Source organism: Prosopis cineraria, unplaced genomic scaffold (genome assembly GCF_029017545.1).
Source record: "Prosopis cineraria cultivar Desert tree isolate PC_DT_omini unplaced genomic scaffold, ASM2901754v1 PC13, whole genome shotgun sequence".
Lineage (NCBI taxonomy): Eukaryota > Viridiplantae > Streptophyta > Magnoliopsida > Fabales > Fabaceae > Prosopis > Prosopis cineraria.
Genome location: NW_026555344.1, coordinates 28,895,898 through 28,913,684, shown reverse-complemented (window position 1 = coordinate 28,913,684; position 17,787 = coordinate 28,895,898). Strand labels below are relative to the sequence as shown.

At 33.1% G+C, this 17,787-nt stretch overlaps 1 protein-coding gene across 1 annotated transcript; it reads left to right on the top strand.

Annotated features, from left to right (window-relative positions):
- Positions 1 to 4,028: 4,028 nt before the first annotated feature.
- LOC129290214 (cytosolic sulfotransferase 12-like) lies at positions 4,029 to 5,815 on the top strand. The gene is made up of 2 exons (XM_054926931.1): positions 4,029 to 5,277; positions 5,522 to 5,815. The coding sequence occupies exon 1, from the start codon at positions 4,153 to 4,155 to the stop codon at positions 5,245 to 5,247; it is 1,095 nt and encodes a 364-aa protein (XP_054782906.1). The 5' UTR covers positions 4,029 to 4,152; the 3' UTR covers positions 5,248 to 5,277; positions 5,522 to 5,815.
- Positions 5,816 to 17,787: the final 11,972 nt, after the last annotated feature.

Below are 17,787 nucleotides of genomic sequence, written 5' to 3'. Positions count from 1 at the left end.
CTTTCAACAAACATACAGTGTGCATCATTTTCTAATTCATTCAATGGGACTTCCTAACCCACACTCACTTCCCCAATATTTTTCAGCATCAGTAAAAAATTTATCATACTTTTTAAACTCAACTCTCATCAAGAATCAAATTTACTTCCAAAGAAAATCAACTCTAAATTCATCCTCTAGCAGTAACCAACATATCTAAGTGAAATTTTCTAGCAAAGATATGCTCTTAAACTCAAGTGTTTAGTTTGATCAGCGTTATTTGCTCCTTCCTACATGCACAACAACAGCCAAACAGCAGCCAAAATAAGAAAACACAACCCAGCCAAAACACACACACACATGGGATCATCGGCAAGGATGAAAGGAGAAGCAAAGTCCCTCACCTCAAAACATTAGTGGCAGAAGCAAAATGAAGAAGAAAGGAAGGGGACTCCGCAGCACTGAACAGGGAAAATGCTGAATAAGAAACCCAATGACAGCACCCACAGACAAAGGAACAACCAAGCTCTACTCAATACCGACGGCGCCGGTGAAGAAAGGAGGAAAGAAGATTTTCAGCACATCCACGACACTAGCTACGGTAGCAAATGAAGCTCACAAAAATGAAGGAGATGACGTAAGGCAGGGGAGAATAAAGCAGAGCAATTCAACGCATGCTCCCTCTCAGCTGCTTGGACGAAAATGAAAGGCAGCGACTGACACTCTAATGGCCGCCGTGATGAACGTGAAAGAAGGTAGAGAAGACGCAGAAAGTTTCAGTCCTTCTTTCTCTCTCACTCTCAGTCAAGATTGAAGTGAAGAAGGGGGGAGGAGCTGCTGATCTTTTCTACCCTCTGCATCTCCGTTTTTTTTCCCCCTAATAACAGAATGGTAAAATGGCAATTATGCTAAAGCAAAAATATTAACTATTTTTTATTGTTTAATTATTCATTCCTTCCTATTCCAATCTTCCTCATTTTGTTCCAGCATCTAATTAGAGTAATCTTCCTATATATTATACTTATTAAATAATATTATTTAATTAGTACAATATATGGCTAGAATGAAATAATAGCCAATACCATTTATTTTAATTAGAGTAATATACAATCATTTCCCTTCTATTTTGCTAAAATTACACAGATCTCCTCTTTATTTTGAAACTTGCACTTTAGTCCAATTTTAGTCTTGCTATAAAAATTTAATTAAAGATTTTAAAATTATTAATTTTAATTATAATAAAAAAACCCAAAAGTATTAATTTTTCCTTATAGTGTGTTTGTCTATTCCCCCCTCCCCCCAAATTAAGGAACTTTAAATAATTGTGACAATTTTAAAATAAGTCATTTATGAATTTTGTGTTCAAATTAATAAAATTTAAAGAAAAATAAGCACAAATTATATTGACTAATTTATTCTCATTATATATTACATCCCTATTTCATTAAGTTTTTTGTACATATGTGTTAAAAATATTATTTTAGATAACTTGTGTGTTTATATTTTAAGAAAATTATTAAATAAATAAGTTTGCAAACTAGCTAAAGAGTTTAAAATATGAATAAATGTTTAAAAATATATATGCATTAATTGTTTTTGGATATCTTGAATGATTGTTAGATAATATTTATATCTAAGAGAGTATTTTGATTCAATAAATAACTTAATAGTTAACTAACGATTGAGTGGATAGAAATAAAATTGTGAAAATAGAAGGAAAGTTTGCATTTTAAAGCTATTAATTCTAGAAAAGGTTTGTATATGTTTAAAAATTAGAAAGGATGTATTTTCAATTAAAGTAAATTAGAAGAGAAGTCAATGTAGTTTACTCTTTTAATTATTATAATATATATGTGAATGGAAAAATCAAATTAAAATTGATAATCTTTTCTAATCATCGTATATTGAAATTTTAATTTATCTAGCTTAAAATTTAAAATTTAAACTTAAAGTTTTTTTATTATTAACTACATTATATTGGAAATATAAAATGGCTCAATACATTGACTAATATTATTAATTTATCCTACTCAAATTATAGTATTACCATAATATTAAATACCTATGAAAGTTATGACTAATTTTGTGAAATCACTTTACCAAAGATATGTTTTAGTTATAATTTTTTATACATTTAATTGGCTGATATTTTTTTTCAATTTTAACTTATTTTGATTACGTATTTGAATATCAAATCACAATATTTACTAATTCAATAAATGATTGATTAAGTAAAAATATCATTAAATTAATTAATAATATTTTTAAGCAAATATGAGTATTTTCAAATTTCAAACTTCACACTAGAAACAATCAATATCTTACTATTTCAAGAATATTGGATTTTATGAAAGTTCATCAAATTCCAATATTTCACAATGATTTGAGTTTTAAATATTTAAATACAGATAAAGATGGACAAAAATAATTTATATTTTTAGAAGACATACATCTTGTAACCATTCTGTTTGTTTGCATACAGAAATATTTAAAAATTGAGTTTGAACATATTCACTAACCAACAGTCAAACTAGACTTACCAAAGCATAGAATCATGGGAAGAATACTAAAACAAAATCTTACTTTTATGCAAATCTGCCATGCAAAATAGACTCGAGGATGTTACACAAAACTACTTAAAGGATTAAATAGCAAACTTTTCCTTGAACTATACATCCAGAAATATCTGGTATTCTAAACTTATTTTTGGTGCAATGTTTTCTTTTAATTTTTGAAAAAAGTGCAATATCACCTGTAACACCCTGATTTTTAAATAAGAAATTAATGGTGAAAATGGAGATTTTAACTGAGAAATTCAAATATGTATTAATATTATTTTGAGGATTAATTAGGGATGTAAATGTGTATTCAAGGTGCAGTGAGGCTAACTGCATTTTTGGCCAATCAATCAATACTTAAATTGGGCTGGGAAGCATATTAGGGAACTAAATAAGATCCAAAATAGATAATTGGCCCACCTAATGCATGACTACGCGCAGATAAGCACAACACAGTGCTCGACAGTGCACCGACAGAGGACCAGAATGTCACTTAAGGGTCATCCGCACATGGACAGGTCTTTCCCTGTCCCAACCACTCCCAAACAAGCAAATTAAAAGGTATCTCTGGTCTGCATTTTAGTTAGAATGCGAGAGAGGGAGAAAGAAATCAGCAGAAGCTCCGGCAAGGCTCTGCTTAGGTAAGAGATTCCAGCAACTTAAGAGTAATTTTCGGCCGTGCAACCACTTGAGGTAAGTTTCTAGTCTTCCTCTCTACAATTCCATGTAACTTTTCTTGAGTTTGAAGAAGATTTCCATATTAGGGTTTCTATAAGGGTTGAGTAATCTGAAGTTGTAGTGATTTATTGTGTTTGAAGTTGTTAGGAGTCTATTAAATGCTTGGAACATCTCCTTAGGTTCGGCTTTCAAATCTAGAGATTTTGGTCGAAAACCAAAGCTCTTAATGTTTATTCTGAGGATTAATTTGAATTTTTGAAATGTTTCATGATGACTAGATGTTTATCTATGTGTGTGTGTGTGTGGAGTAATGTCATTTCCCGAAGAAGCAACACAATGATACCATTACAATGTTATATGTGTGTTACTGTCTTATTCTTTTTTTCTGGCCTGAACTGTGTTGTTCAATAAGCATCCATCCCTTATATTACATGTTTAAAAAGAAACAAAATATATTATAGTTAGTTGTTTTCTGGTATTAACTTTTTATTAACAAAAAATATATATATATTGATAACATAAATATACATGTTAATCTTTTTAATTAAATAGTCTTGAATTAATTATCATACAAATGATCTATTTGTATAAGTATGTATTTAATGTTTTTGTTACTCAAATTTGAACACAATATCAGTAAATAATAATTTAAATTTGTCAAACATTCAATTTTCAATGCATGTATTGTTTTTATTTTATAAAAACCTTATAATTATCTATCCTTTCTTTTTGCTTAAAACATCAATATCTAAAGACAGATGAAAACGTATCTATTATGTAAGCATTTTTAATTTATAAATTTATTTGAAAAATTAATTAAAATAAATATTTAAAACTTATATATGCATACATATTTATTTTATAAAAAATTGGGCCCGCCCTCTTTTACAAGTCTGGTTCCACCACTGATATAAACCTTCACATCATCACTGATTTCATGTGTTCTTACTATACTTTCCCAACCACACCCACTCACACACAGACTGTAACCATGACGGCAGAAAACTCTAAACACTCCAATGTTCCCAAGTATCTCCAGAAAGTCAAATTAACCCAAGAAAACAAGCAGCTCATTGCCACCTTACCTTGCGATGTGTTTGGTGAACCTTCATACACCTTCCATCAATATGATGGTTTTTGGCAAGCCACAAAAAACTTGCAAGGAATCCTCAGTAGCAAAAAACACTTCAAAGCTCATGACTCTAACATTCTTCTTGTCACCTTACCAAAATCTGGAACCACTTGGCTCAAAGCCCTAGCCTATGCGATACTTAATCGCAAGATCTATTATCCAACAAATTCAAATCTTGATGAGAAACAGTCTCATCCTTACCCTCTCCTCACTGCTAACCCTAATGATCTTGTACCCTTTTTAGAGATCAATCTCTACATCTATAAAAACATCCCCGATCTGAGCTTGTTCCCGTCACCGAGGCTCTTAGTAAGCCATATGCCTTACATTTCGTTGCCAAAATCAGTGCAGTTGTCTATGTATAAGATTGTGTACTTGTGTAGAAATCCTAATGATAAGTTCACGTCAACGTGGCACTTCCTCAAGCACCTACTACCACAAGGCCAACAGCCCAGGTTGGTTGAGGAAACATTTGAGGGCTTCTGCGAAGGAAGAATTCCTTTTGGCCCATTTTGGAATCACATTTTGGGATACTACAAGCAGAGTTTGGAAAGGCCAAATAAGGTAATGTTTTTGCCGTATGAAGAGTTGAAGATTGAGCCAGTAAGGATTCTGAAGAACTTAGCTGAATTTATAAGGCATGGATTTACTAAGGAGGAAGAAGATGGTAATGTAATTAATGATATAGTCAAGCTCTGTTGTTTTGAGAATTTGAGCAACTTGGAAGTGAATAAGATTGGAAAATTGTTGACTGGGGAAGAGAATAGCATTTACTTTAGACGTGGAGATGTTGGAGATGGAGAGAATTTTCTCACCTCTGACATGATTGAAAAGCTTAATTTTATTACTCAAGAGAAGCTGGAGAAAAATGGCTTGAACTTTCAGATTCACAAATCTTGATTGGAAACCTGATCGATCAAAAATGATGAGGTATGGGTAAACCTTTAATTTCAATTGGCAGTTTCTATCACTATTTAATATTCCTTAAAGTAGGGACCTTTCAGCTTTTCCATCTACAGAAGTTATTTTTTATTTTATTCTATTTTTTATTGTTATATTTCATCATTCTTATTAAACTATTTACGTATAAAACAAGCCATCAAACTTGTATAGCTTTGATTTTATCCAGGGTCTCTCTTTTGACTAAATTATAATTTTTTTTCCCATAATGCAGGTGGATACTTGAATTTCTTATCGATTTTCACTTTCTTCAATAAATTACAATTGTCTGCAGGGTTGTATATGTATGTTTGTGAAGTCTTAGATGACTTCATATGTTAAACTTATCTTCATGGAGGAATATTCACGAAGCGCAGAATGTGAATATGAAGTAGAAGCATTGCGAATTGCGATGCAATTGTATTCCCTCACGCTTAGGTATTATAAGTATCCTCTTGTGAAGTTCTGAGTGTGAGAATCCTCTATCTTGCGGGGCTTTTCTTCAAATATGTTGAAATAGATGCCTGTGTATTACTCGCGAAATTATCAGAATGGATATTTCTCTCCCTTTATTTTTATTATAAGAAACTATTAAAACTTCAAGACATTAATTAAGATTATTGTTGTAGTGTTGCTTTTTTTTTTTAGAATTTTTTGTCATTGTAGATAGCTTAAAAAACAAATTTCATGTAATAAAAATCTAAATAAATTATTATAATAAGATATATAAATAAAATAAATTAACGAAAGAAAACAAAAAACACGTGGTCCACGTCCCACGTCCAGGCCTCTGGATAAGATGAAAGTTGAAAGCAAATCACAAGAATCTTTTATTCATCAGAAAATGACAAAATTATAATGATAAAGATATATATGGAATGTTTACCATGTGGGTCATGAAAATTATAAATATAAAGTAATTGTTAGAATTTACAGATCCGCCCTTAATTGGAATCGGATCATAAGGAGAGTTGACTGGAATTAGGAATTAATGTGTAATTGATTTTTGATTGAATACTCCAAAACAAGAAGTGATTTCTCTACAATTATGATGATTATTCCAATCAATTATTCCCTCCATTATAAGGTAAATTAATATCGATTGGGTTTTTCTTTTTTATGGTGGCCTCCCCTTGCTATAAAATAGATATGGGTGGTTGAAAAAGAAATCACCCCTAAGCAAACAATTCTTTCTCAGGGTTAATTCTTCCTCTCCCTCTCTCCCTCTCTTTGTTGTATCTGCTGTGCATTTTAGTTTAGACTCTAATAGTCTAAACTTGTGTGGGTAGTCAAATAGAGTCTACTATGCTCGGATCTAGTAAGACTCTGACTCAACTCCATTATTTGGTATATTATTTATATTTGATATTCCTTCAGTGGCATTAGAGCTGCGTCATTTCTATGGTTGTGGTTATGGGCATATAGATAAATTTATTTTATTTTATCATTGCTCTATTTTTTTATTTTATGCTTGAATGTGCATCATGCATAAACTCTCCTTTCCTAGCCATTTGTTGATTAAGGGGTTTCCTTACCTTGATTTAGAACTTGGCCGACTTCTTAGCATGTTTTAATTCCACTACACTTATTATGAATCTTATTGTATTGTTGTTGAATGATGTTTGCATTTATGGCCTCTATTATATTTTCTTTTACTGTGTTTATGTTTTTCTAGGTTTTTCTATGTTTCTACATGTATTGGTTTTCACTACTTCTAGACTTTCTCTTCTTCCTCCCCATGTTCTTGTGAGTCAAAAAAAAAAACATTTTTTGAAAGTGTCCAAATCCTCCATTGAAGCCACTCTTTGAGAACCAATAGAGGAGGATTTTTCAAAATTTTAAGTTTCTAAAATCTAGATTTCTAGCTTGCAAAATTGGCATAGTTGTGTAAAGGGCGAAGGAACGGTTCCAACGAGATTGGAATCACATCAAACAGAGGCCGGATAGAGGAGAAAATGCAAAAAAATAATTGAAAACATTAAGTCTGCCTCTGGGTCCGATTGACCTTGTTGGAGGTTGAAGACAACCTCCAAGACACATCATTCAAACCCTTACATATTTTTGAATATATATTGGTATCCTATGCTTCATATATATTTGTACTTTGATTTTGATTTATGAAAGTTATAATTGAGTGATTTTATAGTTATAAAACTTGGGATCTTATTTTTATTACTTTTAATGTTTTTGAAACGATAAATATTTTCTAATGAGATGATAATCCATTTGGATTAGTCCCCTGATTACCCTAAAAGTTTTAGTTAAATAGTGGATTAGTAAAGGCAACCTTACAACTTGGATTCAAGGTCCCTAATCTAGATTTACTTCGATTAGATTCATATTCTTTCATACCCCTAATAGACTCTTTATAATACAACAAGCCTTGAAATTCCCATAAAACAGACATTGGATTTGTATTGATGTAACCTTTCCAAATATCATCCTGATATTAGGAGGGGTTAACTCAATCACCGTATTCTCAAACCAAATTATACTTAAAATTCATTTGAAAAGCTCGGGGCCCAAGACTTGATTTTCAAAGTCATCAAAATACTTAATATGTCAAAGCAATACACAGTGAAAACTAAATATATGTATTCATTACATTCATTGCATGCTTGAACATTGAAGAAATAAGGTCATATTATATGGCATGTGCTACGGCGTGTACCACATGCACTACGTTCAGCCCTTCTCTATGCCATGTGCCATGATGTAACACGCCATGCGCCACAGCACACATGATTCAAGCACTTTTTCCACATATGATGTTCGATCAAAGTGATTCAAGCACTCACACAAAGTTTATTTTATAAGCTATCTAATGAGATAGGTTTGGAAAAGATCTAATGGTTTGATTAAAATTTGGACACTCAAGTGTAAAAAGTTACTTTTTCTAAAAATTTAGTGCACTCAAGTGCTCCAATCGTTCACATTATCTCATCAAACCATTATAGGCCTTAAACCAAGTCCAAAAGGACCTATTACACCTAATTGACCACATTTTATATTATATACACACAGATCAAAATTTGGCCGTTCAACAGCCCATTACCATAAAGATAAACTTTTCCAAAACATCACCACAATACAGTATTTGAGCAAAAATCCATTTCATTCACCACACATTCACCATTAATGTGTTCAAAACATAATCACAACTAAATCTTAGCCCCTATTTCTCAATTCACCACATCTTTACACATATGGGCTAAGATTAATAAAAATCACTACAAAATTTAACAATTCACAACTATAAACATGCATGCAAGTCCTATAAGAAGAATGGTGTTAATTACACCAACTCGAAGATTTCACGGCAATAGCATAATTATGCTGATCCTAACTCTTTCCCCTTGCCCGGCTCACTACTGTGACTTGTAAAAATGTAACCATCGGGGTGAGATAAACTCTTCACTATCAATTATCACATGCAACCATAAGCAAGTATTGCATAGTATATAATTAAACATAGCATTTAACACAGACTTCACTTCAAATCGCATCAATATAGTATTTCACCACTTTTAACATGATTACTACCATCTGAACCTCCAAATCACCCCAACTCGAAACCATAGGATCGCCTTAAACTAATACACACTCTCATTGGTCCTAAGCACACCTTCAGTGGTTGAATCACTTGGCCAAAGGCGTTTTATCTCACCTCCTAACTATAATTTTCCCCAATATACACAATGGGGTGTCGTTAGCTCCAACACCACATCATAGATGTTAAGGGGCCCAAATCTCCAACACTGCACCTCAAAAAGTACTAAAGAGATATAATTTTTCAATACCGCGCCCCATCGAGTACTAAGAAAAATAATGTCATATGGTCTTTTACTACTTTTCCCTATAGGTGAACTCCTACCCCTTTGATTATGCTTTCATATAAACCACATTCTCATATACATTTAAAACCATATATACATATACATACATACATACATACATATAAATATATATATATTCTCAAAGCATGCATTTCATAAAGCTAATTCTCTAGAAATCATTTTCATGCATTTAACATTCATTTAGTAAATATGCTTATTCTAAAACCTTTTCATGCAATAATATTTATACTTTCAAATAGTTACAATAAATAATTGAATAGGGGAAGTTACTTAATTACCTTAACCCTTCTGTCAAAAGAAAGGTTACCTGTGGACTTTCACAATCACTAACAACATGCTACCAGCTTCTTTTCTAATTTTACCCGTGGAATATGCCAATCTACACATAATTGGCACAATTTGTTAATTAACTACTTTGACCAAAAGCACTAAATTGTTGCTTAAAGCCAATTTTATCCGTTCATTCTTCTCCATTTAGCCATTATAGGTTTACTATCCCTCAATTACCACTTTTCATCACTTCTAACAATCCCATCTCACTTCTACTCAATTTCCACCCCTTTTTCTCTTCCCATTTAGAGGTAACTTGAGCCTATAGCTTCAATGCTTTATCGTTAAACTTCAAACTAGTCACAAAGCTTTAATTTAACTTCCAAGAACCTTTTTATTACTATACGGTAAGAAACTAATCTCTTAAATTTTTTCAGTTCAATTTCTCTATCACTACTGCAGGAAAGACTTTTAACAATGGTTATTTTAGACTCTTTACTTAGGTTATTAGGGGAAAGTAAAAAAGAGGGAAGTGAAAAGTTTACTTTCTGCATTGGTTATTGTGAAAACAGTTGTGGAAAGTTAACTTTTCACAACAGTTTTGTCACACCTAAAGAATAAGGTGTGATTGACACAGGACATTTAACAATCCTCAACCCCTATGCTATCTTAGACTAGGCTTGTCCACCTCACGATGGCCCAAACCAGCTTTCCTCATGGTAATCCATGAGTTATCCCTCAACCCCTTGGTATCTTGGGACCTTCTAAGATTCGATCCTCCAACCTCTTCCTACATAGCGAAGCTGATGCTGAATCTCGTGCCATTGACGAAGTTGAGCCTGCTTCAATAGTACGAGATTCAGCCTCAGCTTCGCTATGTAAGAGGAGGTTGGAGGATTGAATCTCGAAAGGTCCTAAGATACCAAGGGGTTAAGGGATAACTCGTGAATTACCACAAGGAAAGCTGGTTTGTGCCGCCATGAGGTGGACAGGCCCAGTCCAAGATAGCACAGGGGTTGAGGACTGTTACATAAAAGGGCACCTTTTATGTAACAGTCCTCAACCCTTGTGGCATCTTGGACTGGAGCCCAAACTACTCACATGGTCGGCCTAACTTTTTCCTTGGTAGTTCACAGATTATCCCTCAAGCCATGTGCTATCTTAAGACCTCCCGAGATTTGATCCTCCAACCTCCTCCTACTTAGTAAAGTTGAGGTTGAATCTCGTACCATTAAGTCAATACCAAACTATAACGTCCTTGAGTCTGAACTATAAAGTCCCATCTCAACCCGTGCTTTACCATTCCACCACACAATCAACAAATACAAAATCAGAGTAATAGCCCTTTATTTGTTTTCAAAATCATGAGATCTCGACTTCTCAAAACATATATTCAAATAAGAGAGCTAACGGAAGCTTGAACACATTTAAACCACTCAAAAATCTGCAAATTCTCAACTTAAAAATGGACCATGCGCCGCGGCATGTAACACATGCGCCGCGGCATGTAACACATGCGTCGCGGCATGTGGCATAGAACCACTTACCTTGTTTCATACTGTGTCATACGTCACAGCGGGCACATCATACGCCGTACTGCGCTTGTCCAAAATTCTGCTATCATTTTGATAGAAAAAATGATGAACTTTCAGTGTGCGCTATTTTCACACCCGATATCTAATTGGAGTGATTCAAGTGCCCACATGAAGCTTACAATGGTTCTAACTAATGGAACAAGTTTGTGCTCGATTTAATAGTCCGATTTAAAATTAGACACTCGGGTGCGAAAAGTCACTTTTTCTTTCAAAAACTTGTAGCCTAAGTGCTCAATTATTATTCCTTATCCCATTAGACCACTTCAAGCCTTGAACTAAGTCCAAAAAGATCACATACAACTAATTAACATCATATATATCAAATATCACATTAATAGCCCATTTTTGACCTCTCAAAGCCACATTACACACTTATGGTCTTATATGAGGAAATCATATATATAACACATATTCATACATATAACTAGACTTATTCCACTTTCAACCCTCTAACTCTTACATATAGGACTCCACCTCACCATATGGTCAGGAATCATAAATGTACTCAACTCTTCCAAATGAGGCTCTGCCTCACTATTTATGTTAAGTTCATACCATTTGTGTCAAATTCACATTTCACAACACAATACACATTCAATTCACAACAATCAATTACATTCAACACACATATATACTAGTGGAACAAGTTACAACATCATACACTTGCTTGTCTTGCATTTAGACCTATCCACGTACCCTCCTCTGGGGCACCCTCCGCACAATGCAATATCATATATATATACAAGCAAGATTCACAATACAACTCACTTTCTCATATTCACATATAATTATACATCTTAGTTGGTAACTTAACTCAATACAACTTTATACATTCAATTCAACTCAAAGGTAGTCATACCACTACCTATCAAGGCTACTCTTTCCTCGCTTTCTTTCCCAGCCTTCTCAAGCTCACTTCACCTGTGTTCAAAAGTAACAAAGTAAAACATGCGTTCCAGTAACTCGGAGGTAATCCCAATTATCGGTTAGTAATTAAAAAGCATAAACAAGTAATAAAGTAGTATTTATAGTCATAAAACTGTAACATATGCATATATAGAAATTCATTCTCATCAATCTCATCATGCTCATGTAATGTAGTCCTAGTTCCCCCGGTAGAGTAAACTCTACACTTGAACCAAGCCCTCTAATCACAAGAAACAATGCCCACCTTACCACTACTCAGATCAGTTCATTTTCGTATGGGTGGTCTCCTAAGTCTGTCATGGTGGAGCCCAACTCTATACTCTGGATCATCAAGACTTCCTAGCCTTATACAGAGTAGGACTATGACCCCCTACCCGAGTCTAAGGTAATCTCGTGGATTATTCAATATCTTAGGTCTATCATGGCGGAGCCAAGCTCTATGCTCTGGATCATGAGGACTTCCTGGTCCTCCTCACGGTAGGGCTACATCTCCCCTTACATAATCCAGGGTATATCTTGCACATGCGATGCATGTCAATGCACGTGTCGCTTCTCAAATTTATTTCAATCAATACTCACACACCCGCATGCATATACTTTCACAATGTTGCTACTCTATCAATTTACAATACAATGCACAATTATATTAAAGTATTTGCAAACAATTTCACAAACAAACAAGTAAAAGGGTTACTCTAGATACCTTTAATCCTTGCTACTAAGGGTTACCAACCACACTAAGTTTCCAAGGGCTCAAATTCTCACAAGCAACTTCCCAAGTGCTCAATCTACATAACATAGTGCCCCTCAGTCAATTCTCAACACATTTCATAGGCATTGATTCAGGTTAACTGAACCCCTTAACATATAACACAGTTTAATTAAACTTTTTTCAATTCCCTTATCCATTATTCATAGTCATTAGCCCTATAGGCTACTCAAACAATCATAACAACTCCCTAACACATTCATTCACCCAAATTCCTCCTTTTGACCTAACTTTTCAGTCATTTTGAGCCTAAATACTCAAAGCTTAACCATTCAACTCCATACTAGTCACAAAATCTTAGTTCTACATTCGATATCCCGTTTTAACCCTTTCTTTTAGATTATAACACCTCAGAATCTCATGGTTTGATTTCTTAATTGATGAAATTCAATGAAAAAGAGGTAGAATTGAAGCTTGGGATTGTATGATACTTATCCAGCAAGTTATCAATCGAAGCAACTCCCGAGCTCTAACTATGGCTTGCCCTAGTAGAGATGGCTTCCTCTTGCTCTCCAAATGCGTCTCCAGCCTTTTCCCTTCTATTTTCACGAGCTGTTCACATCATCTTTAAGTGATTTCTAGTCAGTGTGCTGCGATGCACACACCTTCTACTGCGGCGGGTGGCACAATGAGAAAATTCTCACTTATGCTCGCATGTTCTATCCCAGATTGCCTTCATACCATTTGATCTTACCAATGCAACACCCAAACAACACAAAATATCAACTCAACATCCAAACCACAATAAATCCCCTAATTACTAATTTATCTTTGATTAACAACTAGTTCTTGAGATTGAAATTCAAGATGTTACAGGACATGCGTACAAAACCCATATCCCTTAAGCCTTAATTCAAAAAACTTCTAATTTAACACTTGAACTCGATAATATTAAGATTAGATTTTTTTTAAACCATGCTTATCACAAAAAAATGATGTACTTTCTATGGAAAATTTGGCAATTCCTTACATGAAAATATGACCTTCTAAAATTTCTACAACAACAAGTTTATAACAATTCAACAAGAAGGAGCTCCACTCCTTAACGCGCACGCACACATATATAACAAGTCAAGGCACTATCTAGTCAATGTGCAACACATAAAGCAGAATGTAAAAATAATACATAAGCTCACATTTAGATCAAATAAAGATTTGTCTAAAGAATTTCTTCTATTTTAGATCAACAATAAAACTGTCATTAATTAACAAGAGATACAAGTCCACATATTATCAGAGGCCAAAATCATTTTCAGTTAATAACATCCCAATTATAAAAATTAAAGAATAACAAAAAACATGAGAAAGGAAACGTGTAACTACTTTAAAGAATTAATCTAGTATAATGTAAAGACATTTTTTTAAGATAAAAATAAAGAAAATTTTCCATGAAATATTGACTATATGAACTACAAATATATATGTATATATATATATATATATCATTACTCAATTTCAATTTGCATAAATATAAATATAAAATTAACATTCAAATCATGAATCATTGAACTAGGAAAATGAAGATTGTAGTGACCTTGTCAATAAGAATCAAATAAAATCATATATATAATAAAGGACTTAAAAATAAAATTATGTTTTATTGGGACTTTACAAGAACAGATAACAAATGTGGACACACAATCCACGAGGGTAACTAACCAGACGTGATTGAAGCCACAAAATAGATGTGGACACACAGTCCATAAGGGTAACTAACTAGACGTGGTCAAAGCCATGAAACAAATACAGGTACGAGGCCCACAAATAACAGACGTGAGAATAGAGCTCATGAAAATCAAACTAGCTAGTCATTGATCGTAGTGCGCCAAGGGCTAACGGAGCTACCATTAGTAACCAATGTTCTGTATATAATCCCTCGAAAACAATTTTCAAACAAGCAAGAAAATAATCGTTTTCAAAATATAAATTGCTTTTCTTAGTATCAAACTCGCATGAATCATTTTAAAACATCAATATTCTAAATATAAAAATTCATAACTAATATCTCTTAAACCTTTTCACCAATTTTCAAGCTTTCCTTTATCAAGTAAATATATATATATATATATATATATTCTATAACTCAAAAGCATTTACGTCAAGCTAAAATGTATATTTTATGGGGAATTGTACAATAAATATAGAAGTTTATCTATTATCCACCATATTTGCGCAAGATCAAAATTTTATTTAATAAAATATTCAACACTTGAAATCACTTGGAATAGTACATGTGATCTATTTAAGAAAGATAATATTTCAGTAAAAAGAAATTTTATTAATTAGTTAATTTGAATGTTATTCACTTACTTGAAACGCTCCTAAATTCTACAATTTATTCATTACAATTACCAAGTTTTCACTTCCTCCAAACACCCCATAGAGTACATAATAGCATTTTAATAGACTATTTACAAGTTAAATAAACTCTCCCCCCATGTTAACACAAAAATAATCTCCACAATAATTTGAAGTTCCAAGACACCATAATTTACATCTCAAAATTTCTCTAATTCCATTCTTACTTTACACAATACTTTCTTAACCAACAGAACAACAAGTTTACTCTTAAATCTCTTTCTCCAAAAATATATGGACATCTAAACAAATTTCCTATGCTTGCCAAATTCATTTCCTTATTAAAAATACATTTAAATCCATAATATTAGCCCTTAATATATTAAATATACTTGATTACCTCTCTCCAACTCTTCTGCTCATTTTATCGAGCATCTAGAGTGCATGGATATTCAATTAATATCATCAAGAACTTCCTACTCTAAGATTCCCAAACCAATAGCTTCCAAACATCTTTATAAATTTAAATCTAATGAAATAAATACCCAAATTCATCATACATCACAATAGATCCAAATCTGGGAATCGGATATGCAGCAGAACACAGCAAAAAGAAAGAAGAAAATAGTTTCTTTGAGCTTGCCCATAACAATTCGAACCAGAGGAAAAAGAAAGATAAGAAAAACGAAGCTCTCACCCTCATCAAAACAGAGATGACGAGAACAGGGGAAAGCCAGGAGTAATCCATCAAAATCTGGCAGCAAGGATCTCCCTTTTCAGACACATGCACACACCAGCGACGTATAGACGAGAGAGAGAAGGAAGAAGAATTCAGTGACACCCACAGCAAGTCGCAGAGAAAAGAGGGGAAAATTTTTGTCAAAGCGAAACACAGGGCGAGGAGGAAATCTAGTGACCTCCAACAATGACGACTGGAAAATCGCTCGCCCACTGGCTCTCGTCGGCGATTGAAGCTCTCTCGTCTCTCTCATGGTTTTATCCGCTCAAAGTCCCAATTGTCATGGAAATGAAGAATAACCGTGATAAAAATCTTAATGTCAGTGTGTTCTCTTTCTTTGTTTTTTTTTTTTTTTTTTTTTTTTTATTCAATAAGAGCATTTCGGTAATTTGAAGAAACTAAAGCAAAAATTAAATTTCTTCATTTGCACTTGGAGGATTTGAATGCAGAACTTAAAGGATAGATTGTTAGCAATCTTTCCACTAGACCACAAATGACTGCTATTACACTAACTCCAAATTTATAAATTAACATCAATTTATGCTATTACTTAATTAATTATTTTTAATTATTTTTTTCCAAGGTCACTACAGGTTTTTATAAACAACCGTTGTGGAAAGTTGACTTTTCACAACAGTTATTTTAGAAAATCATTATTAAAAGTACTTTTTACAACGGTTTTCTATATAGTCATTGTTGAAAGTTTAATTTTTTTTAAAAGATTATGTTTGTTTTTCTATACATCCAGAACTTACAACCTGTACGTTATATAAATTATATGGCAAGTATAAACAACCAACCAGCAAAATCGCAATGATAATATAACAAGATACAACTATACATAAAATGAACTAGATACTATTTTCTTCAGATAACTAATATGTTATTCTATATACGTAATGTTCATCAATTACTAAAAACTTATAAAATTTTGTACAACATCATCTTCACTGTGAAAAATACTCTTGAAGAAGTTGTTGGGTCAAAATATCATGAATTTTATCAATCTCTTTATCATTATAGGGCTTCGTATTATCAAAAATCTAAATAATAAAATTAATTAGAACAATACTTTAAGGAATTAAATATAAGAATTTAAACTAAAACAAAACCACATACCTCACGTAATTTTTCAATACTTCCAACTTGAATGATCTCATACATATAATGGATAACATAATATCAGCATTATGTACTTCCTGGCTGCCTACGGCACTGAAATAAATAAAAATTTAAAATTAAACCAAAACATATGAAAAATAATTAAATATGAAAGTTAAAGGTTCATACTTATATTCGGGTAAATTCATTCCACTGATGATTTTTGCTTCTGTTCCCCAAATGTCAACATATAATATGTCTCAAGTGCACTATTATCAATTGTAAATGAAAAAACATTACAAAAGTATAAATATCTCTATAAGTAAATTTTTACATAGATGAAAACTCACTTGTTAAAAATCCATATTAGCTCCTCCCTTGGTGCTTTGCCTAAGGAACAGCTAAGTCCTTCAAAACCCTTACTAGCTCGCTCTTCAATTCCTCATACTTCAGAAACATTATCTTATATGGCCTCTCCAAACTCTACTCTTAGCATCCCAAAATGGGCTAGAAGGATTCCTTCCTTCGCAAATCTCTCAAATGATTCCTCAACTGACCTGGCGGTGGACTCTTGGGGTGTGGTACTAACTTTCTGATGAAGTTAACATCGATGTGAACATATCCTAAGGATTTGTACACAAGCACATGATTTTATACCTTGACAGCTTCACAAATACTAGCAATGAAATGTATGACAAATGGCTTTCAATGAGCCTTGGTGATGGGAACAAGCTCAGATCAGGATGAAGAGGTTCAGAGTCTTTTGCCGCCATATGTGTTTGTATGGTTGTTGGGAGTTTATTATGAGAACACTTGAGCAATGATGAAGAGGTTTATCTTTGATCCCCTCTACAAGGGCAACATCAATAGTAAAGGAAAGCTGGAGTAATTGAAATTTAAATTAAGTATTATTGTGTAAGACAGAAGTTACAATGCACTCCAATA